This window comes from Jaculus jaculus, chromosome 12 (assembly GCF_020740685.1).
Source record: "Jaculus jaculus isolate mJacJac1 chromosome 12, mJacJac1.mat.Y.cur, whole genome shotgun sequence".
Classification (NCBI taxonomy): domain Eukaryota; kingdom Metazoa; phylum Chordata; class Mammalia; order Rodentia; family Dipodidae; genus Jaculus; species Jaculus jaculus.
This window is the reverse complement of record NC_059113.1, coordinates 105,259,000-105,285,757: the sequence shown is the minus strand read 5'-3', so window position 1 is coordinate 105,285,757 and position 26,758 is coordinate 105,259,000. Positions and strand designations below refer to the sequence as shown.

Below are 26,758 nucleotides of genomic sequence, written 5' to 3'. Positions count from 1 at the left end.
ATTGCTATGGCTAAGACTTCCAAAACTATATTAAATAAAAGTGGGGACGGTGGACACCCTTGTCTTGTTACTGATTTTAGTGGAAAAGCTTCCAGTTTTTCCCCATTTTGTAATATGTTGGCTGTAGGCTTGTCATAAATAGCCTTTATTATATTGAGATATGTTCCTTCTATTCCCAGTCTCTGTAGAACTTTTATCATGAAGGGATGTTGGATTTTGTCAAATGCTTTCTCTGCGTCCAATGAGATGACCATGTGATTTTTGTCCTTCAACCTGTTTATATAATGTATTACATTTATAGATTTGTGTATATTGAACTGTCCCTGCATCTCTGGGATAAAGCCTACTTGGTCAGGGTGAATGATCTTTTTGATATACTCTTGTATTCTGTTTGCCAATATTTTGTTGAGAATTTTTGCATGTATGTTCATGAGGGAGATTGGTGTGTAATTTTCTTTATTTGTTCTATCTTTGCTTGGTTTTGGTATCAAGGTGATGCTGGCTTCATAGGAGGAATTTGGTAGAATTCCTTCTTTTTCTATTTCCTGGAAAAGCTTAAGAAGCAATGGTGTTAGCTCTTCCTTAAAGGTCTGGTAAAATTCAGCAGTGAATCCCCCTGGGCCTGGGCTTTTTTTAGTTGGGAGATTATTGATAACTGTCCAGATCTCCATGTTTGTTATAGGTCTATTTAAGTGATTAATCTCATTTTGATTTAATTTAGGTAGGTCATATAAATCAAGGAAATCATCCATTTCTTTCAGATTTTCATACTTTGTAGAGTATATGCTTTTATAGTATGTCCCTATGATTTTTTGAATTTCTCTGGAATCTGTTGTGATGTTACCTTGTTCATCTCTGATTTTATTAATTTGTGTCTCTGCTCTCTTTCTTTTGGTCAGATTTGCTAAGGGTTTATCAATCTTGTTTATCCTTTCAAAGAACCAACTCTTTGTTTCATTAATTCTTTGGATTTTTTTTTGTTTCTATTTCATTAATTTCTGCCCTAATCTTTACCTAACTCCTAACTCTCCTAGAAGACCATTCTATCCAGAGAAGACAAGTTTAAGGTTGTCTTCACCTGTCCACCTCACTTGAAGCAGTCTCTCTCTCTCCCCCTCTGGATTCTCACTTTGCTGTTCTTCTCTGCTAAGCTCGCAAGCTTCCAGGAAATTCTCCCATCCCCTCTTCCCACGTCACTGCCAGCATGCTGGGATTACAGAAGGCGGCCATGGTGGCCAGCTTTTGGCTTTCTTACATGTGCTAGAGGGAGGCTTGAACTCAGGTAGTCATGAGCAGTGAGTACTTTACCACACCTGTCACTGGTTACACCTGGCAAGAACCTGCTTCTTGAAAGCCTTAAGTGGAAATCTTTTGCTACACAAAGGTTGCTTAAAATACAGAGGGGGAATAAAACAAAAAATGTTAACTTGTCATTGTTCACTTTTTAAAAATTATTATTACATTTATTTAGGGAACTATAGCTAGGGAAGTGTAGGAACCAAGGAAAGACACCCATATGGCTTGAGAGCCCATAGGGTGGGCCTGGAAAAGCCATGCCAAGGGCAGGAAAGACAGGTCAAAGAGCTCCTGGCCTGTGGAAAAGGAGCCTGTGGAGAGGATGGGCTGGGGGAGGGGGGGTTCTCCACACAGCTCAGTCTGGTTGGGTCTGGGACAAGCTGAGAGGAAACTCACCAGCAGTTGGTGGGTCCCAAATGGTCAGGCAGATCACAGGTCACTATCCACTTGTTTTTTTTTTTTTTTGTTGTTGTTGTTGTTGTTTTGAGGCAGGGTTTTCACTCTAGTCCAGGCTGACCTGGAATTCACCCTATATTCTCAGGGTGGCCTCAAACTCACAGCGATCCTCCTACCTCTGCCTCCTGAGTGCTGGGATTAAAGGTGTGTGCCACCATGCCTGGCTTCATTGTCCACTTTTAACAGAACTCAGAAAGGAATGAATAAAGAAGTAACTCTCGAAAATACCAGGTAGGTAAAACACTAGAATGAAAACTTTTCAATTCTCCAGATCATTTTGGTGGCTGGATTTTCATATTTCAACAAAATTCCTAGCATAACTATCTCAAAAAGACATCTATGCTTGGCTGGTGGAAAATTTCTCTCAGTATGAGCCTTCATCTTCCACTTCCCTCACTTCCTGGTTTCTCACGTCCTTCCACACACTCTCCACCCTGACCCCTTCCTCTTCCACCTCCTCACTTCCTGGTCTCTCACTCGCCTTCCACACTCTCTCCACCCTGACCCATTCCTCTCCACTTCCCCTCACTTCCTGTCACTCACACGTCCTTCCACATTCCCACTCCGCCCTGACCCCTTCCTCTTTCCTCATCTCTCACATGCGCTGCATACACTCTCATTCTTGCTTAATTTGTCCTGAGGTCTTTTTGAAGGTGGAACCTTTGACCTCCGGGTGCTACTTCACCAAGTTTACCACTTAAAAGTGTAATTGGCCCGTGGATTACTGAAGTATCTTCACACTTACACTCATTAGAAATCTTTCACCTCAGTGGTAGACAAAGCTTGCCTATCATTCACAAGACCCTGGGCTCAATCCCTGGCATTAAGAGAAAACTTGTCGGAAGTTCCACAACAGACAGACTTTGTTCTCTTGGGGATCACTGCATGAGTGCCAATCGAACTTCTCTGTATACCAGGAAATCAAAATACCATGAGTGATTTTTTTCACTGGGAGAAAGTACAGAAAGATGCTGCAGGAATGTCTTGTAAATGTTCACTTTTCACTGAACTTCAAGACACACTGAGAGAACAAGGCTTGGCCGGTGTCAACATTCATTTCTTTGAGTAAGTTAAAAAGCCTACTGAAAGAGGAGGCTGTCAGGAGGTTCTACCAAGCAAGAGGCTAACCTCCTTGGCTTCTTCAGGACACGATGCTGCATGCAGCCAATGACCTCGGCCACCCTTCAGTAAAAAGAGCGTGCACTACTCACTCAGAGCCCAGGCCCAGCTTTATGTTGTATTTATTTACTCCCCAGCCTGTGCAGACTGGGAGTAGAAGCATAAACATAGTGCGTTTCTACGTCTTCAACAAAAATAGAACCAGTATGTACAATTATTGTATGAAAATACAAAAGGGTACAGACTCCACCAATGTCTTTCTAAAAGACATACAGGTACAAGTAGTATCAAAGGCATGAGGAAATCTCCAGTTAACGGTACATTCTGCACTCGACAACACAGAGTGAACCGAGACGAGCAGTCCTATTTTCTACGCTTTCGTAATGGTTAGATAACGTTTGTGCAACTGGTGGTAGAGCTAGCTTTCTTTCTATATGCACATGAGGTCCATAGCCTATAGAGTAAAACTGGCAAATAATGCATATTACATGTAAAATTACAAATGCATAACTGACAATGTAATATATAAGCAAGGAGACAAACGCCATGACGTAGAATTATTAAATAAAGCACTGATAATGTTTGATACAGTGAAAAAAACACTGCAATTCGACTTAAAAATTTGGAGCTATTTACATTTATCCACTGATCAATATGATTAGTGAATTCAATGGAAAAAAAATCCCAGACCAGCAGTTCCTCACATGAGTTTTACTCGGATTGGCAGCCTTCACTTTTCCGGAGTCTGTGCAAAAAAGATAGAGTGGTGGGGCCACTTTCAGTCACTCTAGGGTTCATAGCAGCTGTGAGCAGATGGTCACTACACGAGGCCTTCTGTATGTGTGACCTCATGAAGCCACTTGCAGGTCAGCCCTTGGGGACGGGCCTGCCTTGAAAGGCCGGCTTGGCTAACCACACGTGTGGTCCTTGCGTGCGTGCCAGGACTCAGTCCCTGGAAGCTATTCTGAAAGAGCGGTGTTGCCGCTGGCGTCAGCTCCAACATCCCAAGCTGCTTCCATGCCATGCTGTCCAGTTATACACGTCTCTTAAAAAAAAAAAAAAGCTCTAAAACTCCAAATGAACAAAATTCAAACATAACTTAAAAAAAAAAAAGGGTTGCCATCCATCTCAGCTGAGTGGGACTACACCCTCAAACAACAGATCCTGCCTTCACCAGGCTCCGACGGAACACAAGGGTCCTAGAGCCCTCCCTGGCCATGTGCAAACAGTTTTAAGGAGAGCCCCACCCACTGGGAGAGGAGGGGACGAGGAGTCTCGGTAGTCAAGTGATTGGCTAACATTTGCGGCTTCCGGGATAGGGCACTTCACAGGTGAGGCCAGAAGTACGCGGAAGACAAGGCCATAAGCCAGGTCTTCCCTTCTTGCTGTGGCCACACCCTGTCCGGCATATTTGGTTTTTTAGAAACCCAGACTGGCAATGCTACTAAAGGTTCAAAATAATACTGTAATCATTAAGTGGATATAATATTTACTCTCTGAACATAATCTTTTAAACTCATTTATATATAAAAAAAAGAATATTGTAAACACGTGAACAAGCACTGTACTCAAAATATTTGTCTTCCATGGTGGGTTCAAGGCCCCAAGTGGCTCCATGGCTGGATCTCTCTTCTCCTGTGAGGCAGAGAGTGAGCCAGGACTGGACTGAAGTCTCAGAGGAAGGCTGGACACTCCTTCCAGGAAGTGAGAAGGGCAGGCAGAGGGATGGCCTGTGGCCACGTGGGATCCTGGAATCCGATGATACTGCGTGGCGTGACAGGTTAGCAACGGCAGGAGCTCAGAGGTTGCTGCCCTGTGCATTTCAAGCAACAAAGTCTGAAAAGTGCCGGGGCAATTTCTTCACAGTATTTCACATGCAAGGGGGAAGGAAGAAGGGGAGAAGAGGCCCCATGCTGCTTTTAAGGCAGGGAAGGAGGCAAACTGGTCCAGCATCCTCAGGATGTGCGTGCCAAGGCTCCACTGGTCAGGCCGTCTCCGTGGGCTCCTTCACGTGGCTCGCTCTGGGTCAAGAAGGCCGAGCTTCACACAGCAGACACTTGTTCATCTTCTGCAAACAAAGCAGGGGGAGGCGGTGGAACATCAACAAGTAAGCAAACATCTACGCTATGGCAAGTTCGTTCACGAGTGTGCTACATGAAAACCGTGTGTCAGCCAGGCACGGTGGTACACACCTGTAGTCCTAGCGCTTGGGAAGCTGAGGGACCAGAGGATCACTGAGGTCTGGGTGAGATCCCCCCCCTTTTTTTTTTAAAAAGAAACCAACAAAACAACAACAACAACAAAAAAACCCAAAACCACAAACAGGGTGGAAGAGATGGTTCAGTGGGGTTAAAGGCATTTGCTTGCAAAGCGTGACGGCCCAGGTTCCAGTGCCCAGTACCCACATAAACCCAGATGTGCAAGTAGAGCACGTATCTGGAGTGTGCAGTGGCAAGAGGACCTGGTGTGTCCGTTCTCTATCTGTCTTGCTCTTTCTCTCAAATAAATATGTACTTTAAAAAAGCAAAAAAAAAAAATACAAAAGAAAATATATACATGTGTATATACTTAATATAGCCACTTACAGTATTTTCTAGGCAACTATTAACCAGTTTAAAGGGACATACGATGTGTACCTTTAAACATATAGGCATACTATTAGAAAGAGTGCGGTGATGATTTAAGTCTATAATCTCAGCACTTAGGAGAGTTGAGGCAAGAGCAGGAGACTACTCTTTTTGAGATAAGACCCTGTTCTCAAAGCAGTAATGAACACATTGCACTCATTGTATGTTTGTTTGATTATTGGTTGGAAAGCTCTTAGTAATAAATGGAAAAGTGATGCAGAACAGCATGCTGCTTTTTATACTACAAGTGCGTATGCAGAAGTCCAGAAGAGTATATAAAAATGTTAGTATTTATTTCATTATAAGATGATGAAAAAAATTTAATGATGTTTTGGTCTTTTTATGACACACTACAATCAAACTTAAAAGAGGTGGTAGGAGGGCGGAAGCCGTGACTCAGTGGTTAAAGGCACCTGCTCGCAACGCAGGAGGACCCAGGCTCAACTCCCCAGGATCCTAGGAAACCAGGTACGCAAAGCAGCACAGACGCCTGGAGCGCGTCCGCGGTGGCAAGAAGCCCTGGACACCTACACTCTTCCTCGCTCTCTGTCCCTCTCATTCGAATAAATAAAAACAGTGGGAGGCATACTCTTTCCTCCTGTCCTCAATCTTGCGCAGGCCAGCAGATTTGCAGAAAGAGAAAACCTTATACAACCCTTCACTGGCTTTTTATTTCCAGTTGAGTCCCACACCCTGACTGTCCAGATGTAGTAACTCCATAGAAGACAGCCACCTGTGTTCTAAATTCTGAGGATTTTCTTTCTTCTTTCTTCTTAAAAAAAGTCATTTTTATTTATTTCCAGGGAAGGGGAGGGGCAGAATGAGAATTGATGCACCAAGGCCTCTTATCACTGCACACAAGCTCCAGATGCCGGCACCCACCATTTTGCACATCTGGCTTTACATGGATACTTAGGAATCGAACCTGGGCAAGAGCGTTTAACACCTGAGCCATCTCTTCAGCCCTTTATCGTTATCCTGAAGGCAGAGACACAGAAAGACTTCATTTTCTACCAAGAACGGGGAAGAGTTCTAGGCCGGGAAACAGCTCAGGCTGCACCTGCCTAGCACCTGGGCTCCAGTGTGAGGAACAAACAAGAAATCAACAAATAAAACTAGAAGAGATCCAGTCCTGTGCACATGATATTCAAGCGACCCTTGGGTCATCTTTGGCATCTCTACATCATTTAGAAAGGAAAACCAGGACGGCTGCCCAGCAAGCCCGGCGTGAGCCTGAGCTGGGGTCTCAGACCAGGAATTGCACGCACCTTCCTCCTCGGCGGAGAAGCCCTGAGGCTGGTAGGCGGCCAGGCGTGGGTCGGACTCGCTGGGCTTGTGCCACTGGGGCTTGCTGCCGGGCCTGCTGGGGGCCACAGGCTGTGCCTGCACCGGGGATGGGGACGGCCCCGGCCCCTCCGCGGAGCGCGCCACCATGCGGGATCTCTGCAGAGCCACATTGTAGTCCGGGGGCTTCCTGGCTGGGTGCGCATGCCCCTCGGGGAAGTCGGTGATGGGGATGCCAACGTACCCTGGTGGGGTGGGCGGGGGCTCCCGGTACCTGCCCTCCTTCCGTGCTGTGGAGACATGGAGAACATCTCACCGCAGATGCCTGTGAACGGTGACCGCTCCCGCACAGCTGACAGTGCGCGCGAGCATGCCGGGTGGGGTGGGATGGAAATGAGGCCCGTGGCTCCATGAGCAGGGCTCCTGCACAGCCTGGCCACTGGATTTCAAAGCTCGTCTACAAGCCTCAAGTGTACCCCGGGGAACACTTGACAAACTTGCCCGTGGAGTTCGTGTGACTATTAGAGCAAAGCCAGGCACAGAATGTGCCCACCAACATGCCTGGCCGTGCCAGTGCTGGTGAACACCAGCCTTTCCCCCTCACTCCCTGGCCCCTGACACAAAGGAATTCCATTTTTGTGGGGCTTTGCCCATTATGAACAGGCTATGCGTCAACTCCACCTTTTTTCAGGAGTCTAGGATTCACTTAGGAAAACAGTGAATTAAAATAAAAGTGGAAAAGTCATAGAAAAAAAAGGGGCACCAATTAAAAAAAATCTCATAGAAACTAAATGGTGCTTGTTTTTATGAAAGTTATTTTACTCATTAATGTTTGTGATGCACAACATGAAATTGTGATGTAAGTAATACTAAGGCTTTGTTTCCTTTTTCTAGATTCAGCTGTGATGAACTAAAATCACTGCAATAGAACTTCTGAGAATCAGTTAACAGAAAGTGCTTGAACCACTCTAAGAATACATTTGACTGTCATCTCTTTGTTCGTCTTAAAGGGATACTAATTTTGATACCCACTCATGACCTGACCTTTTGTGTGGCAAAATAGCCACAATTTCCCCATCAGTGAAAGTGCCACCTGCAATGGTTACATCCACTCTACACTCTATAATCTACATCAGCTAATGTGCATGTTCTAGCAGTTGGGGCTGGGGGACACACCAGCTTTGCCATCTATCAGTAAGGACCCCTGCATCTCTCGGGTGCTCATGCATTGAGTACTTTACAGAAGTCTGTTCACTTTCGGACCAAGCCCTCATGCAGCGATCATTAGGCGTATTCACACGGGAACAAACGGCACAAGTCGGGGCTTGACGAGGATGCACAGGGGCCTCCCAGCTCCTGCCGCCTCCCCACTCTTACTCCTCACAGCCTCCTCAGTTCTCACTGCTGCACAGAGCATTTCTTTAGTTCAAATTCAAGGGTGCGTGTAACAAACACTGATGATACTTTTTCTGTGTGGTTTTCCAAGGTAGGGTTTCTCTCTAGCCCAGGCTGACCGACCTGGAATTCACTATGTAGTCTCAGAGTGGCCTCGAACTCACAGTGCTCCTCCTACCTCTGCCTCCCAAGTACTAGGATTAAAGGTGTGTGCCACCATGCCTGGCTGAGGTATTTAAAAAATGTATTTTCAGAAGTCTCAATGAAAGAAAAGAACACTCCTCCAAGAAGAACAGACCTTCATCTTCGTAATGCTCAAGTGGAATGGAAAAAAGACAACTAGTTAACACTCACAGTACTGACTGGAGAGCTAAGGGTCAGTTAACACTTAACTACATGCACCTAATTACTCCTTTCACAATCCAGCCTCACTGTTAAATCTGGAATGCGTGTACAGCAATGGGTGAAATGAGGGTGGACTCAACAGTATGCAGTGATTTCCGAAAGAACTACTTGACAGCCGTGGCCCAGCCCAAGGCGCCTGATTCACACTCACCAAGGAGCCCCTTTGTGGTGCTCGCCGTCACGGCTATGTGGGCAGGCATGGGGACAGGTTTGGTTTCCTCAGTGGTCACAGGTGCCATGCTGCTGTTTTCTGCCTCAATGGAGACATCCTTGCCACCCCTCCGCTTGATTGTGCCCGTGTCACCTTCTGAGTCTTCTCCCCAGTAGCCCGTGGAAGACGCCCAGCTCGCCCGCGATTGGGCCTGGTCCAGACTCTCTCTACTTGGATGCTGCCTGCTATACTGTGTGCTATGATCAGAGAACATGATTTGGTCCATATGGCTACTGGAGGCCCATATACCTGTGGGATCCCCTGAATAGTCAAAGTGAGTGTGCCCAAACGGCAGTGTCTCCCAGCTCCTCTGGTGCTGGATGGTCTGAATGTTATCGTGGGAGCCGCTCGAGCATGAGGTCCAGCTTCCGCGCCCGCTGTCGGCGGCGTCCAGCGAGGCGCGGTCCCCCTGGTCATGGGAAAGCTCCTCTGTGCTGGGAGAAGAGATGACTGTAGCAGCAGCGTAGAGTCCTCGGCTCTCAGACACTGGGGCATAGGGCCTATGCAGCCGAAACAAAGGAAAAGAAGAGGCAAGGCCGTTCAACACCCTTCTGTTGCTGTTCTGTGTTGTTACTTTGAGACAAGAGCTTACTATGCAGCCAGCTCTAGCCTTGAACTGACCAGCCTCCCAAGAGCTGGATTAATGAGCATAAACCACCACGTGTGGTGGAGCCTCTCATTTTTCCAGCAAGGCAGCTGTGCTGGTTTGAATCAAGCGTCCCCCATGAACATGTTTTCAATGCTTGGTCCCCAGCTGGCGGCTATTTGGGAGGTGGAGCCTTGCTGGAGGGGCGAGTCGTGGGGCGTACTCTGAGCTCTCCCACCTAGCTTGCCAGTGGGAGCTCCGCCCCCCGCCCTGCTGCTCTTCACCTGCTCTGGCACAGGTCTTGCCCACCAGCCCCTGCTCTCTGCCATCACAGAGCGTCCCCTGGAGACTGAAAGCCAGAATCAACCCTCTCCTCTGATCAGTAACGCGAGGTGCCCGCAACAGCAGCTGTCTCCGCAGAGCGGCTGGGCTGGCCATGTTGCTCATGTGCACAGTGAGCTAAGGCAGACAGCAACTTTCCTCACAAGGTTAAGGGCACATACTCCAGTTACTCATGGAAGGCAGCTCATGCAAAGGAACTGGAGTATGTCCTGAAGGCCCCCTTCCCTCCAGCACAGAAACACGGTGGCCACTGAAGAAAAAACACAAGTCAAGTGCCTGTGCAATAAAAATGACCCTCAATAAAGGACCGCCGTTCAGAGACACGGGAGCAGAGGTGGAAAAGAGGGCAAGGGGCAGACACCCACCCTAAGCTGTACTGATCGGGCTCAATCAGGGTCCGCCGGTCCATCCTGCCCACACCTAGGTTGGTCTCCACAATGCTGACCGAATGCCTCTGGCGCCGGTCATCATGCAGCGAGACTGGCACCGAGTCGAAAGAAGAATTGCTGACAATGCTGGATCGTGAAGAAATTTCACTGTGACCAGAATCCGAAAAATTATCCACAGTACCACTGGGAGCTAGAGTGTAGCCTGCAGGGAAACGTAAACACAGCGATTAGACACTTTAGGTTCTGCAGATGGAAACAGAAAGGCGATGTCACCAGAAGTGAAATCTTTGAAACTTCTTCCTGCACTGGAGCTTAAATGACAAAGTCAAAGGTTAGAGGGGGCAGGCACACGCACCATTCTACAAGCCAGGTCAAGGAGGAGCGATCACGTGACCGCGTGGCTGTTCTTGTGTCCCTGGCCATCCTTAGACTACTACCATCCACACAGAAGACACTCGGCGGGAGGATGCACCACAGAGCTCGAGCACTTTGTCTGGTGTGCCTGAAGCCCTGGGTTCCAGTCACAGCATAGGCTTACAAGTGTGACCACCTCCAGCCAAACTGTAAAGTCAATGATATTGTTTTCAACTCAGCTTTCAATTGTTAGAATGGGGCAAGCCGTAATTCACTGGAAAGGTGCATGGACTTAAAATTTTAAGTGGACAAACAAAAATAATAACACCTGAACAAGATTCCTTTGGATTTTTGTCAGTTTTTCAACATTCATAATGTATTGGCTGAATGACATTATTATGCATTTTCCCCCAGTCGAGCGCTGTAAAATTCCCGCAGATTGTTCCTGTCTGGAAAGACTCCCGCTCAGTCATTACTAGAAATGGGTCTCTCACTGGCCTTGAGGTCACCAATTAGGTTAGACTGGCTGACCAGTGAGCTCCCACCTTCCCGGGTCCGGAGCAGAGGCTCCCTCCACCACACCCAGCGCTGCTTTCCTGAGCTCAGGTCCCGGGTGTGTGCGGCAGGCACGCTACCGACTCCACTCGCTCCCTGCCCACTGCCCTGGTGATTGTAGTGAGGCATTTCCAAGCCCCTCAGCACTCTTTTTTTCCCTGAAACATTACTAAGCATTTCATATTAAACTGATATAATTATATTCAATGTCAAGTTCCCTTTCTGTTCTGAGAAAGGGTCTGCTGTGTCACCCAGGCTGGCCTCGACTCAAGACCCTCCTCTCCTGCCTCAGCCTCCTTGGTGCTGTGATTAGCAGCCTGCCACACCTGCTCACAAGCATCTTCCATGTCCTCCACAAAGCACTCACCACCAACAAAGCCTGATGACCTTCACGTGGCCAGGTTAAATGTCAACTTCTGATTCCTGATGTAGTTTTTTAAAGGCTGCATCAGTCTTGAAAAGCTTTAGCATGCTCATTTATTTAAAATTAGTTTTTAATTTGTGAGCAGAGACAGAGAAAGAATGGGTGTGCCAGGACCTCTTGCCACTACAAATGAACTCCAGATGCAAATGCCATTTTGTGCACCTGGCATTATGTGGGTACTGGGGAAATGAACACAGGCTGGCAGGCTCTGTAAGCAAGCACCACCCACAGCTGAGCCATCTCCAGGGCCACAGCCTGCTCATGTGTGAAACGTCTTTGTATCCAGCACACTGCAGCTTCTAACCAAGACTGAGATTCTGCGCTGGGAAGCCCGCTCAACAACAAACATCCCTGGAGACACCGTTCTGGGTCAGCACTTAAAGGTGGGAGGGATGCTCCCACTTCTTTTAAGTCGTGAGCCATCTTCCCACTCCCACCCACTTTTCTGTCTAGAAACTCCACCTACCCGCGGGCCCCAGGAGAGCACAGTCACCAGAGCTGCAGTTCTCACTTCCAGGAGGGGGAAGGGGAAGGAAAGAGAAGAGGAGAGGAGCTACTTAAGTTCAACTGCCTGAGCCGAAAGGCGCCAGCTGACTTCTGGTGCCGCCCGCAGGCGGACGAGCCGGGCAGAGACGGAGCCACACCGCATGTGGTGCAGAGCTCCCAGCGGGTGGGGACAGGCTGGCTTGGTTGCGTCACTGAGACAGAATCCTTTATTAGCCATTTTAGCTCTACTGCAGGAAAAACTAAATAGCTACCTGTTATGACTGAGTGATTCCCAAATACAATGAGAAAGGTGATCAAGACCCATATTAGTACAGTGAAAAAATAAACAAATCAGAAACATTCATTGTAAATGTTTTCAAGGCCCTCTTCTCTGTATTAATGTAGTAAGATAGAATTTCGTTGTAACAAATTTTAGTATAAAAAGAATTTTTCCTATACTTATGATCAATAAGAAATCAGAAAGGTTTTGCTGCTGGTTGGGCTGGCACATGCTGGTAAGGCCAGCACTTGGGAGACAGAGGCAGGATGACAACCACAAGACTGAAGGCAGCCCGGACCACAAAGCCAGGACTATGCAGCAAGACCGTATCTTATACAAAAAGTCCAGATCAAGATTTTACATAGTTACACACTGAACACCATCTACTAGAAGTGTGGCATCAGGGGCTTGAGAGATGGGTTGGCAGTCACAGTGCTTGTCTGCAAAGCCAAAGGATCCAGGCTCGATTCCCAGGACCCATGTTAGCCAGATGCACAAGGGGGCGCATGCGCCTGGAGTTCATCTGCAGTGGCTGGAAGCCCTGGTGCACCCATTCTCTGTATCTATCTGCCTATTTCTCTCTCTGTCGCTCTCAAATAAATAAATAAATAAATACAAAAAAATTAAAAAATAATGATTTTGCCGGGCATGGTGGCGCACACCTTTAATCCCAGCACTCGGGAGGCAGAGGTAGGAGGATCGCCGTGAGTTCAAGGCCACCCTGAGACTACAGAGTTAATTCCAGGTCAGCCTGGACCAGAGTGAGACCCTACCTCGAAACCCCCCCCCCAAAAAAAAAAAAGATTTTAAAAAGTATGTTAAAGAGAAATACCACAGGGGAGGCAGAACTGAGTGTGCTGGGAAAGGAAGGCAGAGCACAGTCAGCCCTGGACACCACCCAGGACAAGAGAAACGGAAGTCTGAAGCCGAGAATGGCAGCGCTCACCACTCCCCCGCCCCACCTCCTCTCCTGCCGGCGCCAGGCCAAGCCAGAGACCGACCTCTGGAGCAGTGCAGCAGGGTGCAGAACGTGGAGAGCAGCCCGATGGGAGCAGTGGCCTGGAAACCGTGGCAGAGGTGAAGCGGTGTGTGGAGCTCAGAGGTTCTCCGCAGCCCACCCCGGCCAGGGCGGGAAGAAGCTATGTGGACACGGGAGTGTGACGCGATGTCCTGACGGACAGAGCTAAGGTAAAGATGGGCAGCCCTCTCCAACCAGGAAGAAACGCTGACAGGGAACGGCCCTTCCACTTCATGACTGCTAACTGTGTGTATGATTTGCACTTAAATTATCTCTCTTGCTGTCTTTTTATTGTTCTGCATGTGACATGTGTAAAGTGCGCCCTGTGTGTGTGCAGTGTGCAAAGGTGAGAGAGCTGCGATGCCAGAAGGAGATTTCAGTTACCACTTCTAGAAGGACTGGTCACCCCACAGGGGCTCAAACCCACAAATGATGAAATCAGCTCAGGATGTAGACATGACAGTTACCAAAGTGGATAAAATAATCAGTAACTTGGAGAAAAACTTTAAAAAGATGGGGAAAAGTTTCAGCAAGAAAACCGAGATGCTGAAAAAGAATGAATATTCTGGAACTGAGCGAAGCATCAAATAAGCAGAGCGGGAAGCGCCACGGGCAGCGCAGGAGGAGCAGAAGACTGACGCGCAGGGACGGAGCAGAGGCCACGACAGGAACACGCCAAACACACGGTGACGGAACTTACGAAGACAGCCCCAACTGCCGTGACCATGCCTGAGACACGTTCAAGAGACCAAACCCAATCCTGGGGAAGAAGGAGGTCTACACAATTTATTAAATGAAATTATAGCTGAGAATATCCCAAACTCATAAAAGGAAACAGATAGCCAAACACAGAAGCATTCAGAGCATCATACAGAAGAACTCTGACCATGTCAAAAATACAGAGCAAAGGAAAATCCATGAGGGAAACACTAGCTCCACACCCAGCAGAGACATCAGAAAAACATCAGCTCTCCGTCAGCATAACAACGCCAGTGTCAGGAACCGCAGAAGCCAGGAGGGCACGGGTGGCACACTTCAAGCCCTGGCAAGACACAACTGTCAAACAGGATCACCATACCCAGCAAAGCGACCTCTTCAGATTGATGCAGAAATTAGCCTATTTTAGGACAAGCCAAAGTCAAGGTAAGGCAAGCCCTGTGAGATGGACATTCCTCAAGGAATACCACATATAGAAGACAGGTTCTCCCATGAGAACTCGGGAAATATACTTCACGGGAGGAAACTTGGAAAGTTTGGGAGTCAACTCCATCCAAAAGACTAAGCAAGGAAACCTCTAACCCTGCCAAGAAAGGAAGAAAAAGACGTACAAATCAACCATCAGAAACAACACGAACATCAAAACCTTTTCTTTTTCTTTTTTTTTAAATTAAAATTTTTTATTAACATTTTCCATGATTATAAAATATATCCCATGGTAATTCCCTCCCTCCCCACCCCCACACTTTCCCATTTGAAATTCCATTCTCCATCATATTACCTCCCCATTACATTCATTGTAATTACATATGTACAATATCAACCTATTAAGTATCCTCCTCCCTTCTTTTTTATTTTTTTTGTTTTTATTTTTATTTATTTATTTGAAAGTGACAGAGAGAGGAGGAGGGTGGGAGGGAGGGAGGGAGGGAGAATGCGAATGAGAATGGGCGTGCCAGGGCCTCCAGCCACTGCAAACAAACTCCAGATGCGTGCACCCCCTTGTGCATCTGGCTAACGTGGGTCCTGGGGAATCGAGCCTCAAACCGGGGTCCTTAGGCTTCACAGGCAAGTGCTTAACCGCTAAGCCATCTCTCTAGCCCTCAAAACCTTTTCAAATGAACACCTAAGATACAAATGGCCTTAAATCACCAGTTAAAAGAAGCAGGCTGATTAACTGGATTCTGAAGGAAGATCCAACCATCTGCTGTCTCCAAGGAACTCACATAACAAGCAAAGATACCCAAAATGGAGATTCGACTTACCAAGCAAATGAAACCATTAATAAGCTGGCACAGCAACTCACGTCTGATAGAGAAGACTTTGAACCTACACTAGTCAGATGAGCTGGAGAGAGTGCTGAACATTAATAAAGGGAACAATGGTTCAGGAAGATGTAACTGTTTAACTGTTTAGATATTAAATCTTTGGGCTCCCAACTTCATAAAACAAATACCAAAATACATAAAAGACCTCATAGGTCCTGACACAGTAAAAGTGGGAGACTTCCATACCCCATCTTCACATATACATAGGTCTTCCATTAAGAACCAACAGATAACCCTCAGAGCTAAATTATACTATCCATCAACTGAATTTAGCAAATATCTACTTGATATTTTATGCAACTGATAAGGAATACATATTATTTTCAGCAGCAAATGAAACCTTTTCTAAAACTAATCACCTTAGAAACCACCAAGCAAGCCTTAACACAAACAAATGGAAGAGAAAATGAACTCCTGGCATCCTACCAAGTCACAGTGGACTACTACCAGAACAGTGAGAGCAATCTTAGAAACTACAGAAACGTGTGGAGAGTGGACAGTACACCTCTGAGTGAAGAGTGGCTCACTGAAGAAATCAGGAACAAAAACTTAAAAATCCTAGAATCAAACAAAATGATAGTATAATATACCAGAACCTCAGGATGTAGCTAGGACAGTCCTGAGAGGAACGTTTATAGCTATAAGCACGCATATTAAGAAATCAGAGTTCTGGGCGATGCATTGTGGGAAAGCAGCAGCACCAGATCCAAGATGGCGGCCAGCAGGAGGCTGATGAAGGAGCTTGAGGAGATCTGCAAATGTGGAATGAAAAACTTCCATAACATCCAGGTTGATGAAGCTAACTTATTGACTTGGCAAGGGCTTATTCCTGACAACCCTCCTTATGATAAGGGGGCCTCCAGAATTGAAATCAACTTTCCAGCAGAGTATCCATTCAAGCCACCAAAGATCACATTTAAAACAAAGATCTATCACCCAAACATTGATGAGAAGGGGCAGGTCTGCCTGCCGGTGATTAGTGCTGAGAACTGGAAGCCAGCCACCAAGACTGACCAAGTAATCCATCCCTCATAGCACTGGTGAATGGCCCCCAGCCAGAGCACCCCCTCCGGGCTGACCTAGCTGAAGAATACTCTAAGGACCGTAAAAAATTCTGTAAGAATGCTGAAGAGTTTACAAAGAAATATGGGGAAAAGCGACCTGTGGACTAAAATCTGCCGTGAGTGATTCCAGCAAGTGTGAGCAGAGACCCCCGCAGTGCATTCAGACACCCGCGAAGCAGGACTCTGGAAAACTGACACGTGCTATCACCTGGCGTTGGCTTGTGGCAGTTACTAACTTTCTACAGTTTTCTTAATCAAAAGTGGTCTAGGTAACCTGTAAAGAAAGGATTAAAGATTTCAGATGTTCTAGTTCTGCTTTCGTTTTAAAAATCACTGCTTCATGGGCTGGAGAGATGTCTTAGCGGTTAAGCGCTTGCCTGTGAAGCATAAGGACCCCAGTTCGAGGCTCGGTTCCCCAGGTCCCACGTTAGCCAGATGCACAAGGGGGCGCACGTGTCTGGAGTTCGTTTGCAGAGGCTGGAAGCCCTGGCGCGCCCATTCTCTCTCTCTTCCTCTATCTGTCTTTCTCTCTGTGTCTGTCACTCTCAAATAAATAAATAAATAAATGATATCATCATCATAATAATTTTTTTTTAAAAAATCACTGCTTCTGGGCTGGAGAGATGGCTTAGTGGTTAAGCGCTTGCCTGTGAAGCCTATGGACCCCGGTTCGAGGCTCGGTTCCCCAGGTCCCACGTTAGCCAGATGCACAAGGGGGTGCATGCGTCTGGAGTTCGTTTGCAGAGGCTGGAAGCCCTGGTGCGCCCATTCTCTCTCTCTCCCTCTATCTGTCTTTCTCTCTGTGTCTGTCTCTCTCAAATAAATAAATAAAAAATGAACAAAAAATATTTAAAAAAAAAATCACTGCTTCAATCTACTTCAGAAGAATGGTGTTTCTTTTCTTGCCCAAATTTACCCCATATCTTCAAGTTACATTTAGCCCAGAAGGTTAAAAAAAAAAAAGTTATGGCTCCCTTCCCTTTCCACTTTCTTGCATTCAGATTATTTTTCACAAAATCTCTTCTTCAGACCCAGGCCCTGACTTCAACAAGGGAGAAAAAACAGCTCTCAGCTTTTCTCTTGTGGTACCTGGGCAATTACTCAGATTCTCTTGAGGCCAATTTGTAGCATCCTTTGAAAGAATTGTAAAACAAATATCCACAGTCCTTCCTACCCCTTCTCCAGAAAAAGGGAGGTCCAATTCATGTAAAACCCTGGCTAAATGTTTCCACAGTAACAGATCAAATGGGCAAACTCCACTGTCTGTGTACGTGATTAAACTGTGCCCAGCCTGGCCTAGTAGGAAACCCTACAATGCCATGTCTTTGGCCTGGAGGGAGGGCCTGCCAGCTGAGGACCTGTGCACTTGTATGATGAGTTTATCACCAGAAAATCTCCTAGACCAAAGGTCAGCACCCCTCCCTGCAGCCATGTTAGAAGATCTGCTGGTCATCACAGGCAAAACAAAAGCCACAATGTCCTTTTGAAATTCCAGGCTCCTCCATCACCAAGCATTGGAATGTGCCATGGAGTGCTTCGACTCCTCAGCGTAGCAGCCCCACCACAGCCCTTCCTTGGCACGGTTTGACCCTTTGGGAGATTGGAGTTGGCGTGACTCTGCTTTGTAGCTGACACCAGCCTGGGGTTGCATGGGCTCCTGCTGGCCCCTTCCTTCGGAGCAGCTGTTGGCCCTACTCAGAAACAGGATGTCAATGCCACTCCCTTTGGACTCAGAGCCTTTGCAGAGTCAACCTCCATTTGAAGCTCACTCAATAATATCCTTTCAATGTGTTTTGTATTGTTTTGATTGCTTTTTTTGTAGAAATAAAAATTGATCTTAGAATTTATCATCAAAAAAAAAAAGAAATCAGAGTTCTCAAGTATGCTACTGAAGCATATCACGGCTAAAGAAAGACCAGAAGTCAAACCCAAATCCAGTAGATGGCAAGAAATAATAAAGGAGGCTGGAGAGATTGCTTAGTGGTTAAGGCACTTGCCTGGAAGTCCTAAGGGCCCAGGTTTGATTCTCCAGTACCCATGTAAGCTACATGCACAAGATGGCACATGCATCTGGGGTTCCTTTGCAGTAGCTAGAGGCCCTGCAGTGCCCATTCTCTCTATCTCTATCTACCTCTTTCCCTTGCTCTCTCTCAAATAAATAAATAAAATATTTTTTAAAAAGGAATAAAGGAGGGCAGAATTAATGAAATAAACACAAAAGAACAATACATAGAATTAATCAAAGATTTGAATTCTTGAAAAGATTAACAAATCCATAGCCACACTAGCCAAGAGAGTGAGCCAGAGAGAAACAGAAAAAGGGATAGAGAAAGAAACCCAAATTTAATGAGCTGAAACGTATGACTTTTTACCATAGAAACATGAAGTTTACCTTTCCTGGGAGAGCTCTGAGGAGAAGTGGGCGGAGACGACAGCTGTGAAGATGCAGTTGATATCGCATCTTCTGATGGTTTCTTGTGACGCTCTAAACTCCCTTCTTCAGAGAGTGAAAGGATTTTCTTTAAAGCTTGTGGTGAGTTTATTCCTATAGAAGAAAGGCAGCAATTCAGATACACATTTGCCAAAGAAAGTTAAGAATCATTACATCCCCCAAATTAAAAACATCTTAATACATTAAAAAAAAAAAAAAAAGAAAGTTAAGAGCACTAAGAAATTCCACGCATTAACACTTGATCAGAGAAGCCAAGGGCAGAAAAGGTAGGGACAGTGCGTTGCCTGTGGTTTACGGAAGGGGCCATGGCAAAGGTTTCTGCTGAGGGACAATCAAGCACACACACAGGATCCAGCAGGGCAAGGGTGGGGGTGGTGATCTGATCTCCCTCGTCCCAACTATCTTTTTAGCAATAAGAAAGCCGTATTAATAACTCTTACAAGCTCCTGAAAGTTTCAGGTACAAAAGATTACTTGACTGAACAAAGACACTTTGAACAGGTGGATTCAGAAAACGTTTCCAGGGCCAGCACCCCACACACCTGTAAGCACTGCGGCATCTTTCAGATGCTGAATGTGTTCCGGTCCTATGCCTTAGGAAGCCACGCTTGGTTAAAAACAGTGGTTCTAGTCATGCCTGCTTGCTTATTCAAGTAGGGTTTCACTGTGCATCCCACACTGCCCTGACCTTGCTTTGTAGTCCCAACTCATAACCACCTTTTCCTTAGTCATGCAAGTGCTGGGATCACAGGTGTGTGCCACCAACAACCAGCTAGTAGCGGCTTTTACCAAACTGCATAAAGTGCTCAGAACGCAAAACAGAATGCAGAAGAAAATCAATTACTATTTTTAAATAAGCATTTTGTGTCATGTGACTTTTAATACATTAAAGTTAACAGCTTAAGATGACAGGTGATATTTTATCCACATTTCTAAAGCTCATAAATTCAAATGGACTTAAAGGAAAATGGGAGATAGCTTTCTATTCAGGCAGGCCCACCTTTCCTTAAATATAGCTAACAGAGTATTTCTAGAGAAAAAGAAGACTGACAATCTTCCTCAGAACAAGTTCGCCACAGAGTAAGATGGACTCACACTTCAGAGGACTCATGAATACATCAAATTGTGAACACAGGTAAAAATGAAAGAGGCACAAGTGTTCAAAAGGAAAAGTATATCCAGTAACTGTTCTTTCCTTAGATTCTCCCTGAACTCAAACACCACTCTCTGATCAGGCATAGGGGGTGAGAGCTGAGCACAGGTGGGTCCACCACAAGCTGCTTCCTAAGTCATGCAATGCGAGGCAGGCCACCAACATGTGTCTTTCACTGAGCAAGGTCTTTACAACCACCGACTTTACATTTTCTTCTACATGTAGCAGAAAGCAGAAAAAATGTCTTCTAAAAAATCATTCTGATGTTTATTTACATCAAGGGAGTGACACAGTAGTTAGTTAATTTATACACACACATGGGTATCTACATATAATTATTATTTAATTGAAAGGGAGGATGAGAAGAATGATTGAATGAATGAATGAAGTGAATGAATATGGGTGCACCAGGACCTCTTACTGCTGCAAACAGAGCCAAGATGTATGTGTTACTTTGTGCATCTTGCTTTATGTAAGTGGTTAGAGAACTGAACCTGGCCAGGAGGCTTTGCAAGCAAGCTCCTCTAACTGCTGGGATTATCTCCTCAGCCCAAATAGGTTTTGTTGTTGTTTTGTTTTGTTTTTGTGAGGTAGGATCTCAATGCTAGTTCAGGCTGATCTCCAACTCACAGCAATCTTCCTACCTCACCCTCCCAAATGCTAGCATTTTAAAGGCGTGCACCACCATACCTGGCTCAATTGCTTTTAATGGGAGAAAAGACACATGATCTCCATTCTCAACATGTCAGACATGAGCTGTGTTCCTAGAGCTCCCGAGCTACAGAACTAGTGATCAACAAGAGTTCACCTCCACGCCAGGAAGGCACAAGGCCCCGGGTGCCACTCCAACCCCAGGACAGGGGACAAAAGAAAAACCTCCTCCAGACAAATCATTCAAGTGAAATGTCCACAGTTCATGGAGAAGGCAAAACTCGGATCAATAATGTGTGCAAACAAAGCAACTTCGATGCCTCCTCAAAATTAAATTAGTAACTGTGCACAGTCTCTACTTCATCCCTACATCACCATGACAAGTGACCACGATTAAAGGAGATTCTGTTCCTATAGAATGGAAGATGTTTTTTCCTGTTAATCAACTGAAAAGGATTAGTATTCAGACTATATAGTGAATTCAAGAAAATAAAACAGGCAAATGAGTTGAACAGACAATTCAAAAGAAGAGGCAAATGACCAAGAAATACAAGGGGGGGGGGGACCCGAGCCAGGTGTGGTGGCGCACACCTTTAAATTCAGCACTTGGGAGGCAGAGGTGGGAGGACTGCCATGAGTTCGAGGCCACCCTGAGACTACACAGAGAATTCCAGGTCAGACTGGGCTAGAGCAAGACTCTACCTTGAAAAACCAAAAACTAAAACAAAACCAAAAAATAAACTTCAACATTCTTAGCATAAAAGAGATGCATACCAAAACTAAAATGAGTTTCCATCTCACCCAGTCAGAGAGGCTACCATCAAGAAAAAAAACAAGGGCTGGAGGGATTAGGGCACTTGCCTGCAAAGCCAAAGGACCCATGTTCCACTCTCCAGATCCCACATAAGCCAGGTGCACAAGGGGGAGCATGCATCTGAGTTTGTTTGCAGTGGCTGGAAGCCCTGGCACATTCACTCACTATATCTTTCTCTCTCAAATAAATAAATTAAAAATAAAATATTTTTTAAAATTGACAAGAAAACAAACAACAACAAATGCTGGCAAGGATGGGAGAGGACAGGAACCCCTGGACACAAATTCAACGTAGTCAGGCCACTACGGAGAGGTCTTTGAAAACTGACAACTCCACCTCTGCTGGATGTACCTCACCAGACACCCGAGCACCCGTGGCTGCCGCCGCGCTCCCCTCAGCCGTCACGGTAACGAGCCCACCAGGAAAGCGTGTTGACGCATGGGTGGATAAAGACACATAAACAACGAGATTCTGTTGTTTGTGGAAAAACAGATGGAATGCAGCTCACCATGTGAAGTAAAAGAAAGTCATACTCAAAAAGACAGATATTGGGAACCTAGATGAAGATGGGAACACAGGGAACAGAAAGACTGACTAAAGTGGTGGGGGACTGCTGAGAGAGGCCAGCGGGTGTGATGCAAGTGTGTTATATACACTATGGGAAGTGTGATAATGAAGCATTATTTTAAACAATAAATACCAAAAGAGGAAAATGCTATTGATGAAGATAGTCCCTATTGCTTATACAAGTAAAGCTTAATTTGCTGAATATTTATTTTAATTATTTATTTGAGAGAGAGAAGCAGAGAAAGAGGAAGCGAGAGACAGAATGGGTGCACCAGGGCCTCCGGCCACTGCAAAATGAATGCCAGACACATGTGTCACCTTGTGCATCTGGCTAACATGGGTCCTGGGGAATCGAACCTGGGCCCTTTGGCTTTGCAGGCAAGCACCTTAATCAGTAAGCCATCTCTCCAGCCCAGGAATATTTAAGTTTCACTAGATGATGATAGTCACAGAGAAACAGTATATTAGACAAAGTTTCCAAGATAAACATGATTTTTCTAATCAGAAAACATGTCAATGAACAGACTTCCTGACTTACCGAAAGGGGGGAGGTCTTTCACCGGGACCTTCTTCCGGGAAGGGTGCAGGGGTACAGCGGGGACCTGCAGAGCTGGGCTGGCTTTATGCGGCTGCTGCGGCTGCGCCTTCTGCTGTGACCCAGCCCGCGGAGCCACTGGGGAGGTCTCAGACTTGACAGGCTTTTTGTCACCAGGATTCTTAGGCACTGACAATTTTTTAGAATAAAATCAGAACACAGTGTTTTAGGTGGAAGGAACTATGTAATGGTAATTTTAAGAGGGCATGAGCATTTTCTAGAACTAGAAAAACAAAATTCACTTAAAAAATTTCCTGTTGCCTTATCAAGGACAGAAATGGGAAAAACCCTAGTTAGAGAAAACAGAGTATGGCTGGACAGATATATTTACTTTGTGAAACTGGTAATCTTAAAGCATGGTTGTACTGTCAAACACCAAATTAAACACAGAACCTATGTGCACAGGTGGATGCTATGTGGATGTGTGTGAAAAGCACACCAGTGATTAAAAGCGACAACAGGAACGTCCAGCAACTGCTATTCTAGAAGGACACCCAGAGTTTTTGACACATCTGAGTTAAGTTAAGGCTAGTAACCATAATCTTCTCATAAGAAACCCTCCCCTGGGGGAAAAGTTGTCTTTGAGCCAACAGCAGCCAAAGCAGCTTAAAGAGCATTTAACTCTGTGGCAGACAGATGGAGACCAGTTTACGGGACTAGTATATGTCATGTATGTCAAGCCCCGAGATCCAGGGTGTACCAGAGACAGACGTATTCAAAAGCCAGGGATTAGGATTCCAGTGCTTTGGCCAAGGCCATACTTCAGTGAAGAGTGGCAAACAGGACCTGAATCCAAAGGACATACATGGGGCCTTATAGTAACCCCGAAAATCTAATCCACATTCCCAACTTACGTTGACTTCACAGTTAAATTACAGAGAGAGCTGGGCGTGGCGGCGGTGCCAGAGGCAGAGGTAGAGGACAACTGTGAGTTCGAGGCCACCCTGAGACTACGTAGAGAATCCCAGGTCAGCCTGGCTACAGTGAGACCCTATACCTTGGGGAAAAAAAAAGAGAGAGAGAGAACACCTCTCAAATTCGTGCACAGGTGATTTCCAAGTGTCCTAAGTGGCTTTATCTTACAAGTCCAGGACAGGTAGAGAGAAAAGTACCCTATTTTTAGCTTTATCAGATTTTGGCTTTATTATCTATAATAGACACGGGTCACTATGTTGTCCAGGCAATGCCTGGGCCTGGGCCATCCACCTGCCTCAGCACTCCGAGCTGGAACTGCAGGAGCATGCCAGCACACTGGTCCACAGCCTGGCATCGATTCAACCACTGCTGCAGACCCACACATCAGGCTAAGCTGGGCCTCACAGGGTAGCTGTGGAGGGCGGGTGCTGTCAGGATTTGGGCTCCTCTAGCCTGGGCCCTTCCCAGCTGTGTGCTGCAAGAGCACCTGCGTGAGAAGAGGGCGTGCAAACCCTACCCTCAACCGGCGCCGTGGCGTCCAGGGCGGACACAGCGAGTCGCGCGCATCCTCCACACAAACTGCGGAGCGCATCAGGCCTGACCAAGAACAGACAGGTCAGCCACTCAGACCACTGTGCTCCCCCTCGTTGGAGGTCTCTTTTAAAGCCTCCCTCCCGCTGCACTGGGGACAGGCTGCCGGCCTGCGCGCCCGGAGCTCCTCTGGGAAAACTCACGTGTGCTGGTGGCCGGCTCGCACTGCAGCGACAGGGCCTGCAGACTCTCCTCGTCCATCTCCAGCTCCAGACTGGACAGGTACTGCTTCACTTTGCGGGCCATCTGGGCATCTTCATAAAGCTTTTTGGCATTGAGAAAGGAACTACGGCGTACCCGCTTTTTATGGCCACCTGTCTGAGCCACATCTAGCACAGTGGCATTCGCACTGCCCTGGCTGAGGGACCTGGAAGACGAAAAGGGAGAACGCGACTCACTTGAGCCCGGCATCAGTGTCACCTGAAACTGCAAAATCATGCCAACGTTCTCGCTCTGAAAGGCCACGTGCCTTCTTTCACTAAGTACACTGCTATATAGCAACACAGAATAAGATAGAGTACAAAAGTTTTTGGTTCAAAAAAAAGATTTATACATAATACATATACGCGGTATACAACCTGTTCTGACTAGGAAATTTTACTTTTTGCCTCACAGAACTTTCAAGTCCATTTTGTTGTGGACGCCAACAAACTAATTGTACATAAAAGCTCATGCAAAGATACATAGCTACAGGAGTTGACAATTTACATTAATTTTGCTTGTACTAAAAAAAGGACACTTCACCTAGGTTTAGTTAAGTTCAGCTACAATGTTCGCAACTCATTTTTTTACTCTGTGAGTTGAATGGTGAGTCTTCACAGTACTAGTGAATCTGTTAACACAGTCATGCAAATATAAACATATGTATGCATACTATTTAGTACATGAATTGTTAAGGATTATTGTTTTTAAAAGAGCTGGTTTATATAGAATGAAAATAGTGGTTAGTTGAGCTGCAGAAACTTTGGTTCAACAAAGTGTCTCATATCATATATTTAAGTCTCTATAACTGTGCAATAGTATTTTAATTGCACATTTCCCCTTTAAAATATCATTCTTCCCTTCCCCCTACTTTGAGGTTTTTTTTTTTTTCCATTTCAAAACACACAAATTCTATTAAAATACAATCTTTCTGACAGCTAAGAAATATGCCTGGTCTCCATTTCCCCAGAACAACCATCAATCATTTCACAGCTCTGTGGATATCTGACTTCAGCAAAGCCCCAACTAGATTAAACTTGAAGTCAGTTTACCATCTGAAAGTCTGCTAGAGCACGGGGTTAAGGAAATAAAAACAAAACAACAACAACAACAAAATCACAACAAAGCAGAGAGCCAAGCATCAAGAAGAGAGCAGGCAGGAAGATGACATGGTGGCCTGAGCGAGCCACGAGCACGTGCAGGTCTCTGCCACTTACCCCAGACTCCGCCACTTCTTCTTCCTGTAAGCGACAGCCATGGCGACGAAGCATGGCGTAGGAAGAGAGACAGGAAGATCACAGGCTCAGAAAGGAAGGAAGGACTGGACTTCCAAACAAGCACTTCTAGGAGCCCATAAACACCAAACTGCATAATCACCTCATTCATACATACTGCTCCACTAGAAACCTGCTTTTCTGGCTTAAAAGACTATTTTTCTTACATTTTATTTTAATTTTGTTTTTGTTTTTTTCAAGGTAGGGTCGCACTCTAGCCCAGGCTAGCCTTGAACTCATGGTGATCCTTCTACCTCTGTCTCTGGCTCCTGAGTGCTAGGATTACAGGTGTGCACCAACATGCCCAGCCTTACACTTATCATTAAATTTTTTTTTTAAATTTTTTGTTTTTTGAGATAGGGTCTCACTCTAGTCCAGGGTGACCTGGAATTCATTGAGGAGGAGGGACTTCTTTGTCTCCTTTGACTGAATCCATCATTTCCTTCATATACTGTCAGCTGAATCTATGTATAGATATGAAGACAATCCTACTTGAGCTATTTACATATTTTAGTTCATACTACCAGTAATGAGCTCTAACTCTGGAAATCAGTGTTCTGAAAAACAGGAAATGAGGGCTAGAGAGAAGGCTTAGCTGTTAAAGCGCTTGCCTGCAAAGCCTGAGAACACTTGTTTGAATCTCCAGGTCCCACATGGCCAGATGCAAAACTGACGCAAGCGTGCAACACTGCACTGTGCACAAGGGGCACACGAATCTGGACTTCGTTCAGCAGCCGAGAGGCCCTGGCATGACATTTTCTCTCTCTCTGCCTCTTTCTCAGTCTCTCTCTCAAGAATAAAACAATTTAAAAAACGAAGTAACAGTTGGAAATGAATACTTGTGCCCAATGTTAACACAAGCTGTTTTTGCTAGCGGCCCAGCACTGGCTGGACACAGAAGAGGCGGTTCTCGGACGCAAGCTTGAGCGCGCGGGGGCTTGCAGCGTGTCCTCGCCGCACTCTCCCCATGCTGCGAGTGCGCACGCTCACATTTCCTCACCCGCGGGAGTGCCAAGCCCGACCTCGAACCCCACCTGTGCCGCTCCCGACTCACGCACCGGGTCCTGAACAGAAGGGCAGGGTCCATGTTGACTGAAGCCATGCGGCCAACGTGACGGATCTCCTTCGCGATCATCCTCAGCTTCTCAAAGTTGACGAGCCCATCGACTTTGGAGTCATTTCCTGTGATTGACAGAGGAAAGAGAAGTCA

General features: G+C 46.1%; 1 protein-coding gene and 1 pseudogene across 6 annotated transcripts in view; one reads left to right on the top strand and one right to left on the bottom strand.

Moving 5' to 3' along the window:
• Positions 1-2,976: 2,976 nt before the first annotated feature.
• Rapgef2 (Rap guanine nucleotide exchange factor 2) overlaps positions 2,977-26,758 on the bottom strand; it is a 241,677-nt gene continuing 217,895 nt past the window's right edge. For 4 of the 6 annotated variants that reach the window (XM_045131898.1, XM_045131900.1, XM_004655897.2 and 1 more), the window contains 9 exons: positions 26,607-26,730; positions 25,492-25,515; positions 24,217-24,440; positions 22,511-22,696; positions 18,729-18,881; positions 10,087-10,312; positions 8,734-9,293; positions 6,767-7,072; positions 2,977-4,939 (listed from right to left, as the gene is read on the bottom strand). In XM_045131898.1, the coding sequence (XP_044987833.1) occupies positions 4,914-4,939; positions 6,767-7,072; positions 8,734-9,293; positions 10,087-10,312; positions 18,729-18,881; positions 22,511-22,696; positions 24,217-24,440; positions 25,492-25,515; positions 26,607-26,730 (1,829 nt within the window). In that variant the 3' untranslated portion in view covers positions 2,977-4,913. The remainder of the gene's footprint in view (positions 4,940-6,766; positions 7,073-8,733; positions 9,294-10,086; positions 10,313-18,728; positions 18,882-22,510; positions 22,697-24,216; positions 24,441-25,491; positions 25,516-26,606; positions 26,731-26,758) is intronic. The other 2 variants (XM_045131902.1, XM_045131901.1) reach the window with 2 other exon arrangements.
• Positions 15,984-16,645, top strand: LOC105943838 (annotated as a pseudogene).